The following is a 26,216-nucleotide window of genomic DNA, read 5'->3' as shown; positions in this document are numbered from 1 at the left end:
ATTTTTTGTATGGACAAAAGTCTACGAGGGGGGAGGGGGGTATGTCCTAGATGGCCAAATTGTCTACGTGGTTTATGAACAGCCCCTATAGAACAAGGACGCATATTTAGTATCTCAGCGAGAAGGTAAAGCATGGACTATGAGTCTAAACGTTGAACGGAAAGGTAAATGAACGATAAGGTAGTATGGTGCACCAGAATCGTGAGATAAATCTAGGGCATTGGGTACGGGTAGGTACAGCATGGATCGAGATTGTTCATTTAGACTAAAATATAGAACTTGGATGAAGCGGTAGTAGTTCTTTGACATTAAGAATTTCTGAGGAAAACAAATTTACATTTTCAAACCTGTGAGACATTTCCTGCAAAATCTCTTAATAAATCAATTCAAATCAATTTCCGTGACAAAAAATAACACTTACCTCGAATCGAATTGGGTGGCTTCTTCTCGTGCGGATGTCCTCCGCCCAGTCCCAGCAGATCCCCGGACCCCAGATCGCCACCGGCTGCAGCGGCAGCCACGGCCGCAGCTGCCGCCAGCAAACTGTTGCTACTGAGTGACGACCCGGATGACGATCCACCACCTCCATTAGCCGCCTGCGGCGGTGGAGTGGTGCTATCGGCCAGATCCCCGGAAGCGGCCGCCGCCGTCAGCGACGAGCAGAACGCTTGGAAATCCTGCTGATTCATCATGGAGGTACCGGTACCGGTACCGGTGGCTGTCGACGAAGAAGAGGATTGGTGCCGAGCGTTGCTGGCGGTGGCAGTGGCACTAGCGGCGGTGCCCCCACCGGAGGACGTTCCGCCTTCGACGCCGTTCAACGGCTGCATCAGTCTATGGCTGAGCTTCGGGAACTCTCGGGTATCACGAGTAAAGCTATGACTATTGTTGTTCAGACTATTACTACTGTTGTTACTGCTACTAGTGTTGGTATTACTACTGCTACTGCTACTACTGGTATTTCTTAAAGGCCCTAGATTTGTATCACGTAATTCAGTCGTTGCGGCAGCTGCTATGCTTGTGGTTGTAAATAGGTTTCTATTGTTTTGATTATGTTGCTGGTGGAGCTGTTGCAGGCTCTTGTGACTGTTGGCGATCTCGTTGAGAAAGTGCCGGGTGTCGGCGAGCATGGAACTGCTGTTGTTCTGTGTTCCACCGGAGGAGGAGTTGTTGGCTAGAGAGTTCTGCTGCGTTTGTTGATGCTGCGGAGGCGGTTGAGTCAATCTCGATGAAAGCTTTGGAGCAGCAGCCATAGCTGCTGCGGAAGCTCCGCTAAATATGCCAAGACCGCTTCCGGTTGGTCCTCCTCCACCGCCACCCGTCGTATCTCCCCCATCGCCACCGTTGAGAACTGCTCGGTTGCCTTGAAATTTACTATTCCAGGTCTGGTTGAAGAACTCGGTGAATTCGCTATCCATCACTTGTCGATCGCTCAGCTGATTCGCACACACGCCCTCTTACTTCCCTCGATCACTCGCACACACACTCTTGCTCACTGCTTTTGGTTACTTCCACGCTAACGTCCTTGAAAATCCGTTTTAAAAAATCGTCACTTCCGGAGTGCCCTGCACTCACACAATCGTCCAACTCAAACTTCGGGATTAGGTAGGATACAAGTCCTCAATGCATTCCACAGTCATCTTAACTGCCCGACTGCTGGCTTCCGGTGGTCGAATAGTGTCGACTAGACGAAGAATACGCACTCTGGAAACACGCGTTGACGCCCCGAAGCGGCTCCGGGGCACTGTACAATTTCTATAACCCTCGCGACTAGTCAAACCACTCCAAGAGACTAGGATGATGGCACGAATCTTCACTTTTCACGACCCACCCCAACGGTTTGCTCCCGTGTGGATAACGTCAACGGGTCGCGAGTTCACAAAACACTTCCCCTTCCGCGGTAATCCGCTTATCACACGTTCTCGTCTCTACGAAAGCAAACACCACGCCGGTTTCCGAACCGAGCAATGCTCCTCCAGTGTTTACGTATCCAATTAACTCCTACGATTGTGGCAGATCCTGTAAAATACGATATGTATCACGATAAAACAAAGTCCGTAGCTCCAGAACGTAGTCAGTCCCACGACTCTTGAGAGGGGAAGCAATACCTACAACGACGACCGCGAAACCACGATTGGACGGTATCCGAATGGGACACCGCGCTGTAATAGACGTGGTGTCCTACTTTGATAGAATGGTCGGACTCGCGCGCTTTTGGAGGTGTTGTTCCGCAAGAATCATTTCGGGGATTCGTGGATGGGAGGACGCAGAAGAAGTGGATGCGAAAGGGCAGCAGTTGCAGCAGCAGCGCAGCAGTAACAGTATTTGCACGCGGATTTCTCGTTTTCTCGCTCTTCTCTGTGGCTCTCTTTGCAATTTTGGGGGTGCATTTTGCTGCACCTTGATAACGTTTGCGTTATCAGCAACAACAAAAAAGACGCGATGCAGGAACTCGGGAAGAGTTGCTTGACTGATAGCGTTCCTGAATATTTTCGCGTCGGTAGGTTATAATTGATTGGATATGTATTCGTTTCCAAAAATGTTTTTGCCGACTATGAATAACGAAGGGCAACGAAAATGGGGGATTGTGTCTTGGCTACTGTATTTTTTTTATTGTAGATGGCAGCACTTTGACAATATTTGTTGTAGAACTGTAATGACCAGTCTTTACTATATTCTCAAGGCATTGTATACAGTTTTTGTTAAGGGGTTATAAAGGGTGATACGGTCAAAATTTGGTCATACATTTTTTTTCATAACTTTAGACTGCGTACACCAAAACAGCTGATTTTTTGGCCAGAAATGCTACATTATATGTAGCTTATACCATAAAATTTTCATTAAAATCGATTAAGTATTGGACACATTCTACCGTGACGATTTGACGCCTTTTTGGGCAGATTTTTCACTATAACTTGTAAATTTGACCATAAACCCTCAAATATTTTTGCATATACGGTTTCCTTGTGAAATTTCCCATAAGTATGATCTGTTGAACAGTTAATTTTGATTGGAAAAGTAGGTTAAAAATGAGAATTAGTAGCGTGACGTTACAACGTTGTAACGTCACGCTACTAATTCCCATTTTACACATACTTTTCCAATCAAAACTAACTGTTCAACAGATCATACTTATTGGAAATTTTACAAGGAATCCGAATATGCAACAATATTTGAGGGTTTTCGGTCGAATTTACGAGTTATAGTGAAAAATCTGCCTAAAAAGGCGTCAAAACGTTGTAAGGTCACGGTAGAATGTGTCATTGATTGATATTAGATAAAACCATCGACCTACCTTTTTAAAATTTTGTACAAAGGCGCTCCATAGTAAATTTTCGGAAATTTAAGGTCAGTAAAGCACAATTTTGATTATAGAACTACCAATACTGCTCCGATTTTTATCAAAATTTTACAGTATAATACTAAACCGATTTTGATGAAAATTTTATGGTGTAAGCTACATATAATGTACCATTACCGGTCCAAAAATCAGCTGTTTTGGTGTACGCAGTCTCAAGTTATGAAACAAATTGTTTGGCCAAATTTTGACCGTATCACCCTTTATATGTATATTGTATAGGTCGGGAAAAATGTTTGTTGATATTCTTTAATATTAAAGTATGGGTTATTAAGAATGCTGCGTCAAATTTTCATAGAGTTCGATGAAGTAGAAGCAAAGATATAGCGTTTTTTCACTTTTCGGAATCATGTTTTTTTCCAAAACTGCATCAATAGTGACTGGTGACTACGATTGCGGAAACAGTTCTCAACTAATTTCAACGAATTTTTCTGATTGTTCGTTATTTGTGTGTCGTGTCCTAGAACGATCAATATTTTTGTAAAATGATCATATCAGTGTAATGGTTTAAAAAAAAATCCCGTTCGCAAAATAAAACCTTTGTTTTGCTCTATCGATCATTCAACGACACCAGAAGGTCATCTAGTAATGGTTTTGGTTTGGGTTTGCGCACTCAGTTGAGGACTGTAGTCTGAGAATTTTAAAAAATATGGCTACAAATTTTAACAGAAACTCCAGCTTTTCCTTATTTTTACGCACCTCAACACATATTACCCCAAAAGGTTAACTTAAATTAAGAAAATAAAGTAAATGAACTTGCCTAATTGTGAAGTTAGTGACAGCTTCTGTTTTGTTTTGGGGCCGGTACTTAAACTACGTAGACTCGAAGGAGAGGAGGGGGTCTGGCCAAAGTCTACGACTTATACCAATTTTCAAAATTTTGCACAGACGATGTGAAATGACCAAATCTGAGTCTGCGGCATCTTAGGCAGTCTGGATCTTATAAATCGACTGCTACTCCAAAAACATTCAAGTTTCCGGGAAATCTGAAGTTTTGGAAAGAATTTAATTTATGATTCAGTGTTCGAATCTTGAATTACAATAAAGTTTAAGAATTCTTTATAGATTTCAAAAATTCACATAAATTATGATACTACTTGTTTTATTCATAAAGGTAAACGAAACTATAAGAAACAATATATCATTGAAACATCAAACTAGCCATTTGTAAACCTTGGTAGAACTAAGATTTTTATTTTTTCTACTTTTTTACTGTTTTAACACTTGAGTCAAAAGTACTTAACCGATTTTGATCAAAACTGTTCTATACGTTAAATATATATGTAAAAATACTGTACAGAAATTTCATTCAATTTGATCTCACCGTCAAAAAGTTGTAGCCGTATATGTGGCACAAAGTCGCAATAAACAAAAATGTTTTTATATTGTGATATTCTAACAGTTTTAACTTTAACAGTTTTCAGACAGTATGGCTCAAAATCTGACTAGTAACAGTTCCTTATTCTGCCCTTAGACCAAAAAAAAATGTGAGGAATTTTACAGTAGTTGCAAAATGGTAGAACCGCGAAGCCAGTATGGAAAATTCAATAATCTAACTTAAACTTTTTTTTAAATTTTGTTAAAATGTTTCTGAAATGACTAGTTTCATAAGTTTACTTGCTCAAGGGTGGTAGATTTATAACACGATCTAAAGTGAATTATTACCAATTATAATAGATATTAAAGTGAAGTGGAATCTCTTTTTTTTAATTCATAAAAGTTACTTCAATGGTTTAATTTTGATTTCTACTATATGTCTCTATTCCATAGAAAATCGATATAGTGAATCTCAGAATGTCGTACTAAGTGGGTTTGTAGTTTACGGAAAAAGTGAGAACCATATTTTTTTATTTCGTCATTAGAGTGACCAATTTTGAGAAATAGAGTAGTGCATAAAGTCAAGAGTTTTCAAAACTTGAAATTTTCAATATCTCATGATGTTGGAATCAGCTTTATGTCTATTGATAAGTATTGAATTATAGTTTCCAGGAAAAATACATTGTTCATATACAATAAGTATGTAAATAGATTAGCTTTTTTCTTGGTTTCGTGATCTCGGATCCAAAGAAGCAACCCTTTTTGTATGTTTATCGGAAAATTCAGAAAATTTCACATACATAACACGTAATATATCAACTATCGAGCAGTGTATGCTTATTGGTTTTATGATATCATTAAAAATTAAAAAGAAATATATTCTAATACACCTTTGTAAATTTGATTATACTTGATACAAATTAAAACTATAGGTACAAAAACAACAGGGACTACTTAAATTTGCAATACAAAGCATCGTTTTATGAGCATTCATAATACATGAAGGTGTTATAATAACTAGTATTAAAATAGATGGCTTTCTATTTTCAAAAAATCATATCACAACAGATAAATACTAGGGTGGGTCAACGTTGTATGTGAGAATTTAAAATTGTTTAGACTCAATCAGATCAAAGTTTTTAAGATGCTTTTTGAGGTCCCAAACAACTGTGCAAAATTTAGACACGATTGGTTTAGCCTACATTTTGCGCATCGCGATTGAAGTTTGTATGGGATTTTACATGGAAAAACAAAATTTTTCGTATTTTTCTTGAAAAATGCTCGAAATTGTCCCATACACTCAAACCTCCATTTAGGTAGGATCCATTTAGGTAAAATCTATTTAGGTCCCTCCATTTAGGTAACGATACCTAAATAGAATTTGGTTGTGTTCAGAACAGTTGGAGTACTTATGATTGATGACGTCATACCCGACATTAACCTATCATTCACCTGTTTTTATTTTGGCCTCCAAACCCAACATAGACCCAACAGTTGTTCGATGTTGGTCCAACAGTGGCCCAACATACGATAAAAATTTACCCGACATTGACCCGACATTTAACAATTTTTCAGTCTGGCGGAATTTTTCAGGGTTTTTTTGTGTTCCGCGCCCAGCTAGTCATTTGCATGACAATTCTCACCTGAGACCCTTCAAAACCCCCGAAAACGCCCCTGAAGCCCCTCCCCTACAGAAACTCCCTTGAAAGTTCTCTGAAACTCCGCATGACCATCTTTAAATCTCCTATTCGAGTTACTCTCCCTAGTTAAACTTCTTTGCAACCTTGTACTCCATTTAGGTAATGAACTGAATCCATTTAGGTAATGAATCCATTTAGGTAAAAATTCTATTTAGGCAGTCCCGACCCATTACCTAAATGGAGGTTTTGGTGTACCATATAACCGCTCATGTAAAAGTATAGCCCAGGATGTGTCGAAAAACTATGTAGAAGACCGCAAAGCGATTCGATGCATGTGTGAAAAGATATACTCTTGGCAATTCTGGCCAAAAATTGAGATTTTATTATTGATGTTATTCCTTTACATGTTAAATGTTAAGCACACTCAGTCGATCAGTAGATTATAACTTTTGTCACAAGGCTCAGATCGCTTTGGGGTCTTCGACAAAGTTTTTCAGGACACCTGAGGCTATATTTTTACATAATTGGTTAAATTGTTTCAGAATAATTTATTTTTTCTATAAAGAAAAATGCAAAAAGGAAATTTGCCATATTAAATCCCATACAAATTTCAATCGCGATGCGCAAAGTGCAGGCATAACATATCGCGCTGATATTTTGTACGGTCACTCAGGGAGGAGCTGAAATGGAATAAAAAAAAAACCTTGATTACGTCAAATATTCTAAATTGTCCGAAAAAAATATTAAAACTGGTCCCGAGACCAAGAAATCTTGAGAAAAAAAATATATGTTCACTTATTATTGCCCCTCAGCACATTCAATTCTTTTCAACGTTTTTTTCTCAGAAAACTACAATTCAATACCTTTCATTCGATAGGAAGAAATTTAAAATGGGACAACTGATTCCAAAGTCATGATAAAAAAAAAATAGTAAAATCTTAATTTTCTGGACCATTTTACCTCAAAATTTGTCAGCCTAATGATAACATACATAATTATTTCGATGATCAATCCCCAAAGTATGACAACATTCTGAGATTTACTTTATCGATTTTCTATTGAATGACTGAATATTTTTTTTATTTTTATTTTCTTTTTATTTTTTTTATGCGTTATAACGAGATTTTAGGCCCTTGGTTCATCTCGGGACCCACGCTTGACTTCCCTTCCGAAGGAAGAACTCACATTTTGGGAGTTTGTCGGGAGTGGGATTCGATCCCAGGCCCTCGGCATGATAGTCACGTGCTTTAAAACTGAATATATTTAAAAAATCAACGTATATCGGTTCATTTTTCTTAAAACTAACTCCATTTGATTACGTTTGATTTTTTTTTTTTCAAAACCGTCGCAAAACCGAAATAAAATCATATGACACATTCTACTGTGACGTTAGAACGTTAATAATTCGTAAATTCGACCGTAAACCCTCAAATATTTTTGCATATTCGGATTCCTTGTAAAATTCCAACAAGTTCAATTTGTTAACCAGTGAGTTTTCGTTTTCATTGGAAAAAGTATGTTAAAAATGGGAATTAGTAGCGTGACGTTACAACGTTGTAATGTCACGATACTCATTCCCATTTTTAACATACTTTTCCGATGAAAACTAACTGTTAAACAAATCATACTTATTGGACATTTTACAAGGAATCCGAATATACTATACTATTTGAGGGTTTACGGTCAAATTTTCAAGTTATAGTAGAAAATCTGACCGAAAAGGCGTCAAAACGTTCTAACGTCACGGCAGAATGTGTCATGTAGCTTTCATGACGGTTCTCATAACCTCTACAAAGCCATATTTACAAATAAATTAAAATTTGAATTAAAAAACCTGTTCAGTGGAAACAACCAGATCCTTAATCAAATATTTTGTTTAAAATTGTAGTAAGTTTACATAGTGAACAGATTTTATTGCGTTGCTTTCATCCCCGGATGCTTGATCAATCTGACGATGTACCTTATCCAAAACATTATATTTCATTTGGCTGGTATACTAAGTTGAACGTCCTTCTCTTTCTTTTGATATTTTTGACGCGAAGAGTGAAGAGAATGCTACAAAATGCATCGACGTCTTTTTTTGTTAGCTCATCTCGGGACCAAAAGAAGAACTCACATTAATTGTGAGTTTGTTGGGAGTAGGATTCAATCCCAGGTTGTCGGCGTAGTAGTCACGTGCTTCAACTATCACACCAGGTCCGCTCCACATCGACGTCTCGTGAATATCTTCAAGCATCTATAAATAATTCTCTTTTCAAGAAATGGATTCATCACGCAGATCCGTGTTCTTGAAGATAAATTCTGTTGTAACTTGCCTAAAAAATATGAAAAAAATCATTTTAAAAAAAAAAATTTTTTTTCAAAAAATTTAAATGACTTTTTTTAATGTGTTTTTGATCTTTTATGCGTTGTTTTAGTCACCAACACCAATAACCTGCTTTTAGGATGCCAATTATGCATTCAATAATATCAATTATTTGTATGAGGCCATGTTTAAAAAGCCATATCGTGTCATAGAGACGAAGATTGTCTAGTTTTGCTTTTCATAGTGTGTTTTGGAACGCATTCACGTTACATACCTTGCACAATAAAATATTGATGACGATTAGGCCGGAACATTTTTTTTTTCTTTTGTCACTTTGCTCGTAGACTCGTCAAGGGGGGATGATAAATAATAAATGTATTTGATGAAAACATACCCAAACAAATGCGTTAAATTCATCGGATTTGTTAAGAAGCTTTATCGAGGACTTAAATTTCACTTTAAAACTTTTAAATTTCTTAAATTATTTATTTGTGTCTCCCCTTCAAAATATCGAATTCCAACAAAATTTTTCCAAAAGAGGAAAGGGGTGACATAAGAGAAAATTTAAATTTGTGTAAATAAATCATATAAGAGAGCAATTTTACTTTCATAATGAATGACTACATCGTAGCAGACGATATTCTGATGTTTTATTGCGACGAACTTTGATTATTCGCAAAAACGTTCGAGCGAAATGTCGTGAAGTGCCAATTGAAATCGCATAATTGCGTAATGCGATGATTATACGTCTTCGCTTGGTACTTTTCTTATTATGCCAGTTTACTCGCATTGATGTACAAACAAAATCGTATGAAAGTAAAAATAAATTCGTACAAATGTGAATACAAACACGCATGATCTAGAATCGTTTATGTTGGCATATTGCGATGTGATATGTGATAACAATGAAAGAGGTGCTGTTGGAGTGCCAACGCCAATCTCCAAGAAAGTGAACAGCTATCATTATGGATGCAAAACAAGTTACAAAGTCATCATTTTCCAGAGAGGGGTAGTGACAACTGTGCGAGAAATCACACAACGTCATTTTGAGCTCCTGGCTGCCAAACACGTACAGCGCAGGGAAACGGCGTGCATTTGAACAAACACTGAGGTGAGTTAGAATGTCATAACAATTAATCAGTGTGTTTCATAATAGTGTTTGGTGTTAAGTAGGAGGTGTGGCTCGATTAATCAAAGGTTATTAGTTCGATACAGAGGTGACAAGAATTTGTTTTTTTTTCGAATATTATTAAGTCGCATAAGATGCTATATAACGTCGCAATAGTGCACACCGAGAATGACATAAGATATCGCTTCAAGTCATATAGCGTTATTATTTTTGTGTGAATGTACGTATAGCGCCTGCGCTGGAGTGTAGTGGCTTTCTCAGTCTATATGATTGGAACGACTAATTTGGCATAGCCTGACGTTTCGGGCTCGTGTATTGGACTTTTTTCTCGTCTGTTCTGTTCACCAAGGAGGTGCGGCTCAAACAGCGTCTGTTCTGGCATCCAGCGGCTGAGTAAGAAACGCTGCACCACGCCCAGCTAGATCCAAGGTGGTAGCCCCATCAGCGTGGTCGTCCCAGTGTTGGTTGGGACGTTAAACAGAACTGGCACGATGGCCCTCCGGCGAGACAGGAGTGTTGGCGTAGGCCCAATAAGCCACCCGTAAAAATCCCCATTGCGAATAACATAGGAGAAAATACGACTCGATACAATCGGCAAAGACCCACGCGACGAAATAAGGACTACGATTGGAAACTTGGAACATGGAATTGCAAGTCACTAGGTTTCGCAGGATGTGACAGGATAATCTACGACGAACTACATCCCCGCAACTTCGACATCGTGGCGTTGCAGGAACTTTGTTGGACTGGACAGAAAGTGTGGAAAAGCGGGCATCGAGCGGCTACCTTCTACCAAAGCTGTGGCACCACCAATGAACTGGGAACAGGATTTATAGTGTTGGGCAAGATGCGACAACGTGTGATTGGGTGGCAGCCGATCAACGCAAGGATGTGCATGTTGAGAGTTAAGGGCCGTTTCTTCAACTACAGCATCATCAACGTCCACTGCCCACACGAAGGGAGACCCGATGACGAGAAAGAAGCGTTCTACGCGCAGTTAGAGCAAACATACGATGGTTGCTCGCCGCGTGACGTGAAAATCGTTGTCGGCGACATGAACGCGCAGGTAGGAAGGGAGGAAATGTACAGACCGGTAATCGGACGAAACAGCCTGCACGCCGTATCGAATGATAACGGCCAGCGATGCGTAAACTTTGCAGCCTCCCGTGGTATGGTAGTCCGAAGCACCTTCTTCCCCCGCAAAGATATCCACAAAGCCACCTGGAGATCACCTGACCACCAAACAGAAAACCAAATCGACCACGTTCTAATCGACGGTAAATTCTTCTCGGATATAACCAACGTCCGCACATACCGCAGTGCGAATATAGATTCGGATCACTACTTAGTCGCTGTATGCATGCGCTCAAAACTTTCGACAGTTATCACCACGCGTCGAAGTCGAACGCCGCGGCTCAACATCGAGCAACTTCGTAACGTAGAAGTGGCTCGAGACTACGCGCAGCAGTTAGCAGTGGCCCTACCAACGGAAGAGCAGCTTGGCGCAGCTACACTTGAAGATGGCTGGAGGGACATCCGATCCGCCATAGGTAGTACCTCGGCTACAGCACTAGGCTTCGCGACTCCGAATCACAGAAACGACTGGTACGACGGCGAATGTGAACAGTTGAAAAACGAGAAGAATGCAGCATGGGCGAGAATGCTGCAACACCGTACGAGAGCGAATGGCAGAACTCAGTCTTCCGGATGAAGAAGCGCCAGCAGGAAGAACAAGATCGCGAAGCGATGGAAGAGCTGTACCGCGCTAAGGACACACGAAAGTTCTACGAGAAGCTGAACCGCTCGCGCAGAGGCTTTGTGCCACAAGCCGACATGTGCCGAGATAATCACGGGAATATTCTCACGAGCGAGCGTGAGGTGGTCGAGAGGTGGCGGCAGCATTACGATGAGCACCTCAATGGCGACGTTGCAAGTACCGAAGGTGGCGTGGTAACAGATCTAGGAGTATGTGCAGAGGACGAAAGACTTCCGCCCCTGACCTTCAAGAGATTGAGGAGGAGGTTGGCCGGTTGAAAAACAACAAAGCCGCTGGAGCAGATCAACTACCAAGCGAGCTTCTAAAATACGGTGGAGAAGCACTGGTGAGAGCACTACACTGGGTCATTACCAAGATTTGGGAGGAGGAAGTATTACCGGAGGAATGGATGGAAGGTATCGTGTGTCCCATCTACAAAAAGGGCGACAAGTTGGATTGCGGAAACTACCGCGCGATCACACTACTGAGCGCTGCCTACAAGATACTCTCCCAAATTTTATGCCGCCGTCTATCACCGATTGCAAGAGAGTTCGTGGGGCAATATCAGGCTGGATTCATGGGTGAACGCGCTACAACGGACCAGATGTTCGCCATCCGCCAGGTGTTGCAGAAATGCCGCGAATACAACGTGCCCACACATCACTTGTTCATCGATTTCAAATCGGCGTATGATACAATCGATCGAGAACAGCTATGGCAGATTATGCACGAATACGGATTCCCGGATAAACTGATACGGTTGATCAAGGCGACGATGGATCGAGTGATGTGCGTAGTTCGAGTATCAGGGACACTCTCGAGTCCCTTCGAATCTCGCAGAGGGTTACGGCAAGGTGATGGTCTTTCGTGCTTGCTGTTCAACATTGCTTTGGAGGGTGTAATAAGAAGAGCGGGGATAAACACGAGTGGGACGATTTTCACGAAGTCCGTTCAGCTGCTTGGTTTCGCCGATGATATTGATATTATTGCTCGTAAATTTGAGACGATGGCGGAAACGTACATCCGACTAAAGAGGGAAGCCAGGCGAATCGGATTAGTCATTAATGTGTCGAAGACAAAGTACATGATGGCAAAGGGCTCCAGGGAGGAATCACCGCGCCCGCCACCCCGAATTCATATCGACGGTGATGAAATCGAGGCGGTTGAAGAATTCGTGTACTTGGGCTCACTGGTGACCGACGACAACGACACCAGCAGAGAAATTCAGAGGCGCATTGTGGCAGGAAATCGTGCCTACTTTGGACTCCGCAGAACTCTACGATCGAATAAAGTTCGCCGTAACACGAAGTTAACCATCTACAAAACGTTGATTAGACCGGTCGTCCTCTATGGGCACGAAACATGGACCCTACGTGCAGAGGACCAACGCGCCCTTGGAGTTTTCGAACGGAAGGTGTTGCGTACCATCTACGGCGGAGTGCAGATGGAAGACGGGACTTGGAGAAGGCGAATGAACCACGAGCTGCATCAGCTGCTGAGAGAACTAACCATCGTCCATACCGCGAAAATCGGGAGGCTACGGTGGGCGGGTCATGTCATCAGGATGTCGGATAGCAACCCGACTAAAATGGTTCTCGAGAGTCATCCGACCGGTATAAAAAGACGTGGAGCGCAGCGAGCTAGGTGGGTCGACCAAGTGGAGGACGATCTGCGGACCCTACGCAGAATGCGGAACTGGAGACAAACAGCCATGGACCGCGTGGAATGGAGGCGGCTACTATGTACAGCAGAGGCCACCCCGGCCTTAGCCTGACCGGTAAGGTAAGTACGATGTTACGGGCTATCATCATGCTAGTCATATCAAGACTGACAAAGCCCCATTTTTTATCATGATTGCAGTGTGCTAGCTACAGTATCGTGGAGCATCAAGCTCTTTCCTGATTCTTTCTGAACCACCGTGAATGTATGTCAGTGCATTTGTGTAATATGTGCTCGTGGTTCGTATCACATTGGGAGTACAGTGGTCATGCCTTTTCGCAACACTGACCTCCAGGTAAAAGCACTAGACTTCACCACTGCTCTAGTTTTCGCCCCCTCCATACAAATTGCACTTTTTATGTATGAAGTGGCGAAGATTAGAGCAGAATTTTAGGGGGCGAAGTCTTGTGTTTTTACCCTATCTTCAAGAATCTTGAAATGATCTGTTGAAGGCACTTTTTGCCAAATTTTGTCCGTTTTGATTATTTTGTCTTATCAGTGTTGATAAAGATAAGAATTTGTGAATATTCATTGTGTTTTCTATGCGCAGTATATGCTTCTTCATAGCTTTCAATTGCCCATGACTATCAGAATTCATATTTTACATGAAGTAGAGCTAGAAATTTCATCCCTTTTCTTCGCCAATTTTATAAAGCTACAGCTATAACAAGTAAAAGTCTATATACGGTGCTGTACATAAACTACTCATTTTTGCCAACTTAGCCCCCCTCCACCTCGTAGACTTTGGTCCATACAAAATTAAGAAATTTAAATGGAGCGTAGACAGCCATCCCCTCCCTATACACCTTAAAGTATACGTAGATTATGGACAGGCCCTCTTAAACTATTGACATGAATTTGGAAGAATCTCCAGTAGCATTTCATAAATATTTTCAGAGGATCTTATCTTGAATATGATTATCTGAATATATTTATGTTGAGGAATTTAGAAATGCATTGATTGGTATTTCAAAGAACTTTGACGAAATTCAAATCTGAGGTTCGAGAAATGGTATTAAGGTGAAACGGGACGCCGTGTTATTTTTCCTATCTTGCCTCTCTTTCTAACAATTTGCCTCGCGATTTTGAAGATGGTAATCTCGAGTTCTATCGCACTGAAGATGCTGAAAAACAATCAGCATATGCACTGCAAGTGAGCATACACAGTGATAGGTTTTTGTTGCAAAATATGAAGTAGAATCTGAGATTACCATCTTAGTAGCAACAGAGCAATGGCGGATATTTCCCCGACCGTCCCGTCCGCCCTTAACAAGGGCATTGCAAATTTAAAGAAATAATCCACCAGAGAAACACTCCTGGGTTTCTTCTTGAGTTAGCTTTAACATTTTCTTTTCGCTGACAAAATCTCTGTCACAAATCCGTTAGTAGGAAAAACTTGCTCTTCCAGTCTTTGTTTTATGACCCTTTCAAGGAAGGGTCTCCATTTTTCTCCGACCAATATACTTCTATCAGAATTCTCTGATGAGATCCAAAATAAAAACATCCGACAATTTCCAACAATCCCATCAATTTATCCGTGTAGGCTGTCTACACGCAATGCCCATCACCACCACCCAAGCCCAGATTCATAAATCACAATCGGAAGCTTTGATTTCCTCTGTCGGAAAACCCCTCAAGGGGCACCCTTGGGATTGGGAAACCGCTCGCTGCTCACGCAGCAAGGAAGGAAAACCACAAATTTGAGACACGTCCACCGTACGTGGGGTTTGCCGAAAGCATCATCGGACACATATAGACTGATCTGATATCATACGTGGAAGTGGTCCAGATGAGGAAGATGCCCCCGCGCGCTCTCGGGCAAGGGATGGGATGTCACTTTTTCGTGGATCCAACCGCAACGCGACGTGGCCGGCCACGCCGCCCGGCTTGACACGGAGTAACCCCCGGCGAGCGGTAAATCACCACATCGAGCGAAACGGCATGAAATCACGAACGCTCAATAAACACGTCGTCACTTCTCGTCGGTCGGTCGGTCAAAGTGGTGGTTGACCGATTGTTTCTAGGAATTAACGGAAGGGATGATGATGGAATCTTGGGCCCTTGTAGCCAGCAGCGGCGTGGCGTTTTCAACTCATTATTGATGATAGTGTGAAACGACGACGACGACGACGGGTGAAGACGGCTCGAGGGCAATGATCGATTTTGCATGGCATAACCGCCTCTTGAAGCGTTGTAAATGATGAATGTGTGCTTGACGAGCTGGAATGTCACTCCGGCTGAGTATTCTTCAAACAGTTCGGTCAAGTACCACTTAATTATCACAATTACTCAACTGATAGCCGATCTGAAAGAAGGTTGGATGTAGGTGGTTCAGAATGATTCAATTAAGTTGTAGGATCATCATGTGAGAACCTTCTGGAGAAACCACCTTAAGTTCTCTTTGAAATCCCAAGTCAGTCATTCCTTACTGATACATCTCTAAATCCCAGAAAACATCATTACACTCTCCTCCTAAATCTCATCAAGAGGACCCCACACCCCTGAAACCTCACCGAGAGGGCCCATATAGTCACAGTAGTAAAGGCATGGGTATTCAGCATGATCATGCTGAGGGTGACGGGTTCGACTCTCGGTTGGTCCAGAAACTTTCCGTAAAAGAAATCTCCCTAGCTTCCTTTAGCATAGGGTACAGGCTTTGTCCCAGTTGGGACGTTACGCTAAGAAGAATAAGAAATAAGAAACCTCACTGAGACCTGTCTGCCATTACCCCTATATCACCGTAGCTCTCTCATAGTATTCTTCCCTGCTCCTGAGAATCCTATTAGCACATTTTTGGGCAAAGAGGGGACACTACTTGAATATCAGACTGAATTCTGACCGCAACAGCTGCACGAATTGAATTGCAAAAAAAAAATCCTCTAAACCCAATGTTTTTCTAATTTCCACTACCCCCAGTGTCTGCATAGTATTTTATCCACCACACCATCCTTCCGGCCCCAGATCATCCCGCAACCCATCCCAAGGAAAATGCCATCGAGTACACATACAGCATATGGTACCGACGGACGACCCGACGCGTCGCGTCGTCGACCACCACCAATGAATGCTTGCTTGGGTACCCCATCGCCGCAACTCAGTAGGTAGGTAGGTAATCGGCTCGGCGCAATCGATGCGATGAGCCGAGCCGCACCAGAAAAAGTGCACTCGACGACGACGAGAACGTGTGCGAAAGCCAGCCGGCGGCGAGCTTGCTTGCTAGTCAGTCGCTCACACACAGCCGACTGAACGACCGACCAACCAACCAACCAACCGCAAGTACACACAATCTCATTTTAAATAGATTTCCGTTTCTTGACCTACCCCAGTGGATTTCGATTTGCGGTGTGTACGATGCGAATGCTTCTACCAGACCGCATATCGCACCACCTCGTCGTCGTCGGTCGCATCGCAACAACGCCAACGGTCCTGATTCTTTGCGGCGGTCGTCGTCGCCGGTCATATGGTGCAACAGCATTATCATACTGAACTAGAAGAGGAGGACGCTTTGCCTCCTGCCCGATGCCTGATGTGATGCCATTCGAGAAGGTGAGGAATTTCCCGCACCACCCAACCAACAACCGTTTCTCGTTGTCTGAATGAAGGGACTAGGGAGTGCTTGCACTTGTTCGGGTTTATCGCACACTCACAAAAAAGGGGAATTTTCGCAACATGCTTCTCGCACAAGTGGGAATGTCGCTCTCCCTTTGCATGAGGGACTCTCAACATAGAAGTGACAACCAACCAACGATGACGGAGATGCTTTTTTGAGCATGAGATCTATTCCATAAGGTTTGTTTTGCACGTGATGTCTGGTATTGGTATTCCAGACTGACTTTAAATATTGGCAGCTGTTTGAAAGCAATTGTTCTACTACGACGAAATATCCAAATAGGGTAGCGAACCACTTGGGCAGCGGCCGATATTTTGGGCACTATTCGCTTTAATTCAGTCAATTCCAAACCAATTGACTTGAAATTTTGTACACGGCTAGATACTATACGTATCATCGCGTTCTAAAAATTGTGTCAATTGGTTCAAAATTGGCTGAGTTATAGCAGAAAAGTGCCCAAAATAGGACCCCTGCCGAGATGGTTCCACTTCCCTATGTGAAATGATGAAACATGAAAAAAATCTTTATTTTCTTTCCTCTTGAAAAAGTTTTTGAGATTAGCAAAGCTGTATTTTCTTTTTATTTTCAATCTTGTTTTCAATAATTGATTCGTTATTCTCCTTACGTCGATGGTGCATTTAATATCTAGATTCGAAGTGTCAGATTCATAAGTATATATTCTCATTACAAAGCGTAATATTCTAAACCTATTTTTTTTTTCTTTATTATAGAGATTTTCAACCAAAATTTTGAATGTCCAATGTGCGCGAAATGGCAAGCGGAAAAAATTGAAATAAGTAAAACTTGTTTCTACTGGGGATGGGATTTGAACCTACGACTCCACATCGCTAGTTTGACGCTTGAACCCACTAAGCCACTGAATAAATTATGATTCTCCGGAATAGAAAGCCTGGCTGAGGTTGATACTGGCTAGAATAGACGTGTGCGCCGAAGCAGATTTCACCGGCGGCGGCGTTCATAGTAATTTGAGGCAGCGGCGGCGGCGACGCCGGCGTCACACCGTTCGCCCTATTCGGCGGTGTGATCGGCGTAGCTTGTTTTTTAGTCGTTAAAAAAACCATCAATACAGAATAATTTGCTGCCTGTACCCAAAGAACAACTTCATAAGAATTTTGCTATAGGTCTTTTAGAGAATCCTTTGTAAAATATATCCTTTTGGTAGAAATTCACAAAGTCACACGTCTCTTCCAAGGATATTCTTTTCAAAAACTCATTTTAGACCAGTGTTGCCATGGCAAAGCCAGAGCTGGTTACTCACTCAAGGTCCTATGAACTTGTACGCTCCTAAGAAAGTTATTTTAAAATTGAACCTTATTTACATTGTTTGAATGATTTTTCCTAATCGGGACGACTCCTTGAAAAATTCAGATTTCTGATTTTTTTGCTGGAGTTCCTCGAGAGGTTCCTAAATAATTTTCTCAATACACTGGAACCTCTTTTTATGCACATGGCTGGGTCTGGATAAATTAAAAATGTGCATAAATTAAAAAAAGGCATAAAAAGAGGGAAGTTTATGCATAAATTAAGTTTAGGCTTTAATTAAAGAATCCCGTTCGCGAAAACAGGTCTTGCTCCTGGGCAGTTAAGGAGATGCTAAGGGGGCTTCCAGAAAGTTCCCAGAGAGCCCAAAAAGGGGGTTCCAAGGGGCTTCAGGGGTGTTTTAAGGGGATTTGAGGTGTTCTGTCAAGATTTTTTGGTGTTTTCATGGGATTACGAGGAATTTTGGGGTATTTTAATAGTAGCTTCAGGGGCGTTCCAAGGGGCTTTAGGTGCAATTCAAGGGATCCCAGGAGCCTTTAAGGGCCTGTCCATAAACTACGTAGACTCTTAGGGGGGGACGGGGGGGTCTGGTCAAAGTCGTCTACGCTCGAATTTCGAAAATTTTGTGTGAGCAAAAGTCTACGAGGGGGAGGGGGGTCTGAGATGGCCCAAAACAATTTTACGTAGTTTATGGACAGCGCCTAAAGGGCGTTGCAAGAGGTTTGATGAGTGTTTTGAGGTATTTCAGAGTCTGCTCTGAAACTTCCTGAAATGCCTCAAAAATCCCCCACACGCAACCTGAGATTGGCAGATTCTAATACAATTGGGTATGAAACATATACAAATATTGTATTAGGGCCTTGCAAATACAAAAATTGGTAGGTGGCAGTATACCAAAAATTGTATTGGCTTCCTAGAATCTGGAAAAGGAAAATTTCGCATGTGTGCGTGTGCTCTGTCGCACTGGTTTCTCATTATTTGTTCTATTTTTAGACTGATCATGGCAGCAGCGGCGGCATCAAATACCAATACATGTTTAAAAAGTAATACGGGCGGTGACGGGATTCGAACCGAGGCACTATCATGATGATACACAGTATCCTGCGCTCTAACCAGCACGGCTATAACTGCACATGCATAGACAATAGGCTGAAAGCCATCATCATCAACACAAACGTGGCTTGGTGATGGAAGTGATACAGCCGCCACACTGCACAATGGGTCCAGAGCCGTATTTGCGAAGACAAAACTGTTTAAGCTTCAGCTTTAAGTTTTTAGACAAGAAAGTTTACTTTCAATAGGGTCATCCCTATTATTGTTCTGTTAGGGTGGTTCGTCTGGTTAAACGGATTCAAAAATCTGCTTTCTAATAATTTTATTTGCAATGCCGTGATGGATGGTTATGGATCGTTTAATTAGAAATTCCACCAATAAACGGCAAATTCTAAATTTCATATATCTCACCACTTAGAAAGTTGGTGTCTTCGACAACGTTGTTAAGTGAGTCAAGGGCTTACAGTTAATGGTCCACTAGGCGGCGCTAGTTACACATTTGCAAAATCATTCAAATGATTGATATTTTTTCGTGAAGTAATCAACGAGCTGTAAGTTTGTTTTCTTTGAACGTGTCTAAGTCAAGTCAAAGGTTTTTCAAAGAGCTATGTATTAGTCATAATTGTACAATGTCGCATTTCATTCGGTTCCCTTGATCCAGAGATATAGCAATTAAACGAAGAACACTCAAATATGAACCACTTTATTAGAGTTGCTCCAATTTTATGTTAAGTTATCCAATCGAGCCCAAATTTGTACCGTTTATAGCTTACTAGTTGTGCAACTGGCAGGAAAAATTTGAGAATATTTGGTGCATTATTGAAAAAAGTTACAGCTTGCTGAATATATTTGAAATAATAAATAAAAGTTGCATGCTTCAATTAATTCGTAACTAGCGCTGCCTACTGACAGAACCTTGAACCAATCAGCTAATCAACTGAGCGGCCGTAACCAACCTAACAACATCGCCGAAGACATCAACTTTCTAAGTGATCTGAGTCCTGAGATATATGGAATATAATAATTAATTTATCGTCAGCGCTACCTAGTGGTGGAATTTTGAATCAAACGGCCCATCACCAGTAAAACCTTGGCTGGCCTAACAACTTTGCCAAGTATACCCAATATTTTTTCCAGTAGACGGCGCTAGTTGCAAATTAGTAGAAGCATGTATCTTTTACTTATTATCTCGAATATATTCAGCAACCTGTAACTTTCTATAATGTGTAGGGAATATTCTCAAATTTTATCTGAGAGTTCTGAAATATATTAAATTTAAAATTTGCTTGACCTCTAGCACCGCCTAGTGGTATATACAAAAGCATGCTAAGTTTTAAAAATTGCCTAAAACATTTTTAGCAAGTTGTATCCTTTTATAAAGTCCACCAAAACTATTCAAATTTTGATTACTTGTTCCTCAACTAGTTTGATTTAATTGGTGCAAATTTGGGCTTGATTGATTATTAAACTTTACAAGAAATTAGAGCCCTTCTATCTATATCTAGTTTTTGACTTCCGTTTATCAAATTACTGTACCTTAGGACTAAGCGAACCAAATTAAATTAAATTTTGAAAGTTTGTGGCTAATGTATTGGTCTTCATGTATCGTTGGACTCGACCAAAGGCAAAAAAGTTGCAATTTATTGAAAACTTTTCGAAAAGTTCTAATGATTCGAATGTTTTATCCAAGGGCTGAAAGTCTCTTGAATAAAGACAAATCAATCAAATCAATCAAATCTAGACGAACATTTGAAAAGGGCCTATCTGCTTTGCGTAAACAAACATGTTTTTGACTCTGTAGGGCCCATCTGAATCCACCCCCGCACATCAACACCCTTATCAGAAAGAGTGTTCTTCAAGCTATCTGTTAAGGGTGTTGATGTGCGTGGGTGGATGCAGATGGGCCCTACAGATACAGAAACATGTTTGTTTACAAAAAGCAGATAGGCCCTTTTCAAATGTTCATCTAGAAATGTTTTATTTTTGTAAATTTGCTATGACTTTGTAAAACATTCTGATATTGTATAGAGAATAATTAATCAGCAGATTTTTGGATAAGCCACACTTGATTGACCGTAATCATTTCACAATAATGAAAAAAAAAGAAATGACAGAACTTGGCAGAAACATTTTTGTCTTCGTAAAACGACTCTAGACCCATTGTGCACTGAAAAGCCCGCATCCAGCAGGTTGCTGTTTGCAAGTGGAAAATTCCATGTAGACAATAGGACGCGAAGCTCAGCAGCGAAGCGAAAGTTATTTTTAGACACAACCCGGTTCAACTTCTCGGGTTTGAATGGAAGCGTTTGTGTGTAGTGGTATGGAAGATATGGAACCGTGTAGCGCATCTTAATACAACGAATGGATTATGATTTATCACATTTTCTGTACGTTTTTAATACATAAATTGGTAGAAAAGGCATATCTCAATTTTTGGTAGCTTTTCTTGTTTTGCGTGCATAAACCTCCCGGGGACCCCACGTTACGCACCTAAGAGGCTTCGAACTCCTCCGTAACGCTACCGTAACGCTTCTGAATCCTCCGAAAATGCTCTGAAACGTCTTGAAATATCACCAAAATCCCCCTGGAATCCCCTAGGACCCCATGTAACGCACCTGAGACGCTCCGAACCTCCCGAAAACTCCTCCGTAACGCTTCAGTAACGCCTCTGAATCGCACCGAAGAGGCTCTGAAACGTCCTGAAATGCCTTCAAAATCCCCCCTTAAACACCCTCGGAACCCATGTAACGCACCTGAGAAGCTCCGAACACCTCGAAAACTCATCCGTAACGCCTCTGAATCACGTCGAAAATAGTCTGAAACATCCTGAAATGCCTCAAAAAATCCTCCTCAACCAAAAACCCCTAAAAACGCCTCCGTAACGCCTCTGAAACCAGCCTAAAATGCTCTGAGACTTCCTGAAATGACTCCGAAACCCCCTAAACCCCATGTAACGCACATGAGACCTTCGGAAACACCGAAAAACGAACCTATAACCTTCCTTTGCTTTCTTCTGTAAACACCCCTTGGCCACCGTTGCAATAGTTCCCGTCATTATTAAATATTCTTATGCACAATATTGGTTATGAATATCTTTCCCTCTTTTTATGCAGGGCATAAAAAAGGTGCATAAATTAAAAGTGCATATAAATAACATGCATTGAAAGAGGTTTTAGTGTATATTCCCATTGGATTCTTTCCATGAATTCCTTCAGGGATTGTTTTAGGTGTTCTGCAGGAATTCCTCCAGAAAATTCCCCAGAGATTCTTCTGGAAGTTCATCCAGGGGTTGGATCGTAAACTTCTCTTGGGATTTATAGAAACCTTTCTTCAGGGATTCTTTCAGAAATTTTCCGGGAAACGTTCAGAGAATCTTTCAGTAGCTCATTCTGAAATCATATCAGTATTTATTTCTTGGCATTTCTTCAGGAATATCCCAAGAATATCCCACATCATTCCCAGTTTTAATGGCATTGCTTCAGAGATTCCTTAGAAAACTATATTTTATGATATTTCTTTTGGTGATCGCTTCAAAAATTCTTCCATTTGATTAAAATTTGCTCCTAAAATTCCTCTAAGGGAATTACTGTATGGCTTTTTATCCACTAATACCTTTCGGGCATTTTGTAAGAATTTTTTTTCAAGAATTTCTCCAGAAGTATTTCCAGGAGCCATTGCCGAATCTAGCTTTTTCTTTTTTCTCACTCATTCTCCTTGATAAACACGAGAAAAAATGGGATGCAAAGGGGTGCCGCGGCACCCCTTTCCTTCTCTTTTACGTGTCTGTTTGGGAGAGTGAGCAAGAAAAAAGAAAAAGATAGATTCGCCAATGCCAGGAGCTCTTTCAGGGTTTATTCCAAATCATCCTCCAGGAATCCTTTCAAAAATTCATTGTTTTTTTTCAAGAATTCCTCCAGTACCTTTGTTTGCAGTTTATCCACGGATTCTCGAAGATGTTTTTTTTTTCTGAAAGTTCTTCATCATTTAATTCAGAAATTCCTCAAGGTTGTCCTTTAGAAATTTCTTCATGGATTTTCTCAGAAACCTCTCATGTTTTTTTTTCCATAAGTTTCTCAAAAAAATCTTCTAGATATTCCTCTAAAGTCATCTAATGGAGTTCCTCCAGGTTTTTCCCGAGGGATTCCTCCGGTAACTCTTACAACGATTGTTTTTGAAATTGCTTCAATGAAATTTGTTCAGAAATCTCATCAGGAAATTTTCAAACATTCAAACATTCTTTAGGAATTCGTTCAGCTTACCTTTGAAGAATTCCTTCAATATTTTTTTGTGTAATTTCATGAAATACTTCTGTGAAAATCAGTGAAGAAATATCTGAAAGAATTCCAGGAAGAATCTACATAGGAATCCCAGGTGATATTTCTGCAGTAACCGCAGGAGAGTTCCGGAAAGAAACCTTCTAGACATTCCTTCGGTAACCCCTGACGAAATTTAGCAAGGGATTCTTGGAGGAACATATGGAAAAAAAAATCCAAAAAAATTTCTGAACATTTTCTGAAAATTCTGATAGTACAGAAAAAAAATGCATGAAAAAATCTGAGGTGATTTCTTGCTGATATTTATGAAGAATTTCATGCAATACTGCAGAAGTCCTTATTTAGCGACATTTCTGATGGAATTCCTGAGTAAACTTTAGTTAAAACCTTAAAGAAATTTTGAAAAAAAAAAATGTCCATCTAATTCTTGTACAAATTCCTGGAGATATTTCAAAACGAATCCTTGGATGATTATGCGAAAGAATCCCAATGAATTCCTGCAAGAAAGGGTTGCTAAAGAAATTTCTGGAAACTCTTCCGCAGACACCCGTGGTGAAATTTCTTTAAGAATGCTTTAAATTTACAGAAATCTCTTACCAAAATTCCTGACGATTTTCTGTAAGAATTTCCGGAGGAATTCGTGAACGTATTTCTAAAGTAATCCCTGAAAGAATGTCTGGAGAAACTTTGAAACTCATGTAAAGATTCCTAGAATAATCACATGAGAAATTTGCAAAGGAATTTATGTAAAACTTCCTTGAAATTGTATCACAACAAATTTCTGAATTGCTCAAAAAATCCGAAAGAACTTCCAAAAGGTACACTTGAAAGAAATCCAGGAGGAATTTCTGAAGACATACATGAAGGAATATCCGGAGGAGATGATGACGGAATCTTTTTATGAATTTCTGCATAAGTCACTGGAAAAATATATCTGCTGGGATCGTCAAATAAAATCATGGAAGAACTTCTGGAGAATTCCCTGGAGACATTGCAAAAAGGAATTTATTGAAGAAGCCCTGAAAGATTTTTCGAAGCAATCGATGGAAGATTTCCTAAAAGAACCTCCAGATTTCTTTTGAAATGGAATTCCTGGCGTTATTTCTGAGTGGGGAACATCTATGAATTACGTTAAGCGAGAGGTTTACAAAAGTGTAATAATCCATAAACAAATTCAGAGGAGTGCCATTACAAAAAGTGTGCCATGGGGGAAAGAGGCTGAAAATGGAAATAACAAACTGACTCACGGAAGAAATCCACGAGAGAATCCAGGAATCCTGCAAAGAGTAATCGAAGATAAACCGGCAGGAATACTTGAAAAATCCCTGGAAAAAAACATGTCAACACAATCCAGGAAATAATCCCCGAAAGAAACCCGTCATGGCAGGATTCCTGGAAAATTCCCAAGAGCAATCACCTAAGCAATCCCGGGAGTAATCCCTGGGGAAAGTTTCCCTGTAGAAATCCCCGAATGAATGACTGAAAACCACGGAAGAAATCTCTGAAGTAATCTCGGAAGAAATCCAATTGAGAATCCCTGATGGGAATGTCCCAAATGGAGGATAACGTGCCTCTGGAGCCGGCCTTCTGATACCTTATCCCTGATGGGAGCCCTAAAGAAATCATGGAAGGAATCCTGGCTGGAAGTTCGGCAGAAATCCCTAATAATTGAATAAATGTCTTGAGGAATGCCAAAAAATCCGGAGAAGAATCTTTGAAGGGACTCCAGCAGGAATCCTTGCACAAATGTTTGAAAGAATCCCGCCAAGATTTCTTGCAGAAATCTTTGAAAGAGTACCAGGAGGAATCCCTGAAAAAAAAATCCTAGAAGGAACCCCTTTACGAAATTCTGGAATCTTTGAAGGAATTTCAGCAATAATCCATGAAGGAATGCCGACTAGAATACCTGAAGGAATCCTTTCAGGATTTTCTAAAGCAATAATCCCTGAAAGAGTTCCGGGAGGATTCCCTACAGGAATTTTGCGAGGAATGTCTGGAATAATCCTGAGAGAAGTCCCGGAGGAATCCTTGAAGAAATCTCAGCAGGAATCCCTGAAGGAATGATGGCAAGAATACCTGAAAGAATCTTTTCAGAGTTTTCTAAAGTAATCCCAGCAGTAATCCTTGAAGTATTTCTTGGATGAATCTCGCAGATAATACGACAGGAACAACGGCTGGAAGCTGAGCAGAAATTCCCGAAAGAATCATAGAAGAAATCCCGGGAGGAATTCTTGAAAAAAAAAACGTGAAAATGAAAACTCGGGAAGAAATTTTTTCAAGAATCCCATCAGGAATTCCGACACGAACTCCTAAGAGGATTCCTCCAGGGTTTCCCGAATATATCTCGAAAAAAAAAACCTTCCTGAGGAAGGCCCAAACCAAGGGCCGAAACGATGGAAGATTTAAAGTAATTTCGCCAAAAAATCAATTTTGATCGGAAATAGCCTACAGAAGGCCAATTTATATTCTTTCATATTATTTTTTCCGGAGGAATATCAGCAAGAATCTCTAAAGGGGTCCTTTACGAAATCCCGGAAAAAACCTTTGAAGGAATTCCAGTAAGATTTTCTGAAAGAATGCCGACTAGATAGCTTAAGAGAATCTTTTGAGAATTTCCTCAAGCTATCTCTGCATAAAACTCTGAAGGATCCCAGCAGGAATCTCTACAGAAATTTCGAAAGGAACATCCCGGGAAGAAGAATTTCTAGAGAAATTGCTGAAGAAATCCCGGAAGGAATTTCTGAAGGTGTCGCGAGACAACCTCATTTCTCCAC

General features: G+C 40.8%; 1 protein-coding gene across 15 annotated transcripts in view; it reads right to left on the bottom strand.

Moving 5' to 3' along the window:
* The window catches only part of LOC109417772 (probable nuclear hormone receptor HR3), a 617,254-nt gene that overhangs the window by 103,367 nt on the left and 487,671 nt on the right, over positions 1-26,216 (bottom strand). For 12 of the 15 annotated variants that reach the window (XM_062850329.1, XM_062850328.1, XM_062850321.1 and 9 more), the window contains one exon: positions 422-2,019. The exons of the other annotated variants lie outside the window; for them this stretch is intronic. In XM_062850329.1, coding sequence (XP_062706313.1) covers positions 422-1,418 — 997 coding nt within the window. In that variant the 5' untranslated portion in view covers positions 1,419-2,019. The remainder of the gene's footprint in view (positions 1-421; positions 2,020-26,216) is intronic. 15 annotated transcript variants of the gene reach the window in all.

The sequence above is a fragment of the Aedes albopictus genome, chromosome 2 (assembly GCF_035046485.1).
Source record: "Aedes albopictus strain Foshan chromosome 2, AalbF5, whole genome shotgun sequence".
In the NCBI taxonomy this organism is placed as follows: Eukaryota; Metazoa; Arthropoda; class Insecta; order Diptera; family Culicidae; genus Aedes; species Aedes albopictus.
The sequence above is the reverse complement of the archived record's forward strand: the minus strand, read 5'-3'. Positions and strand labels throughout refer to the sequence as shown.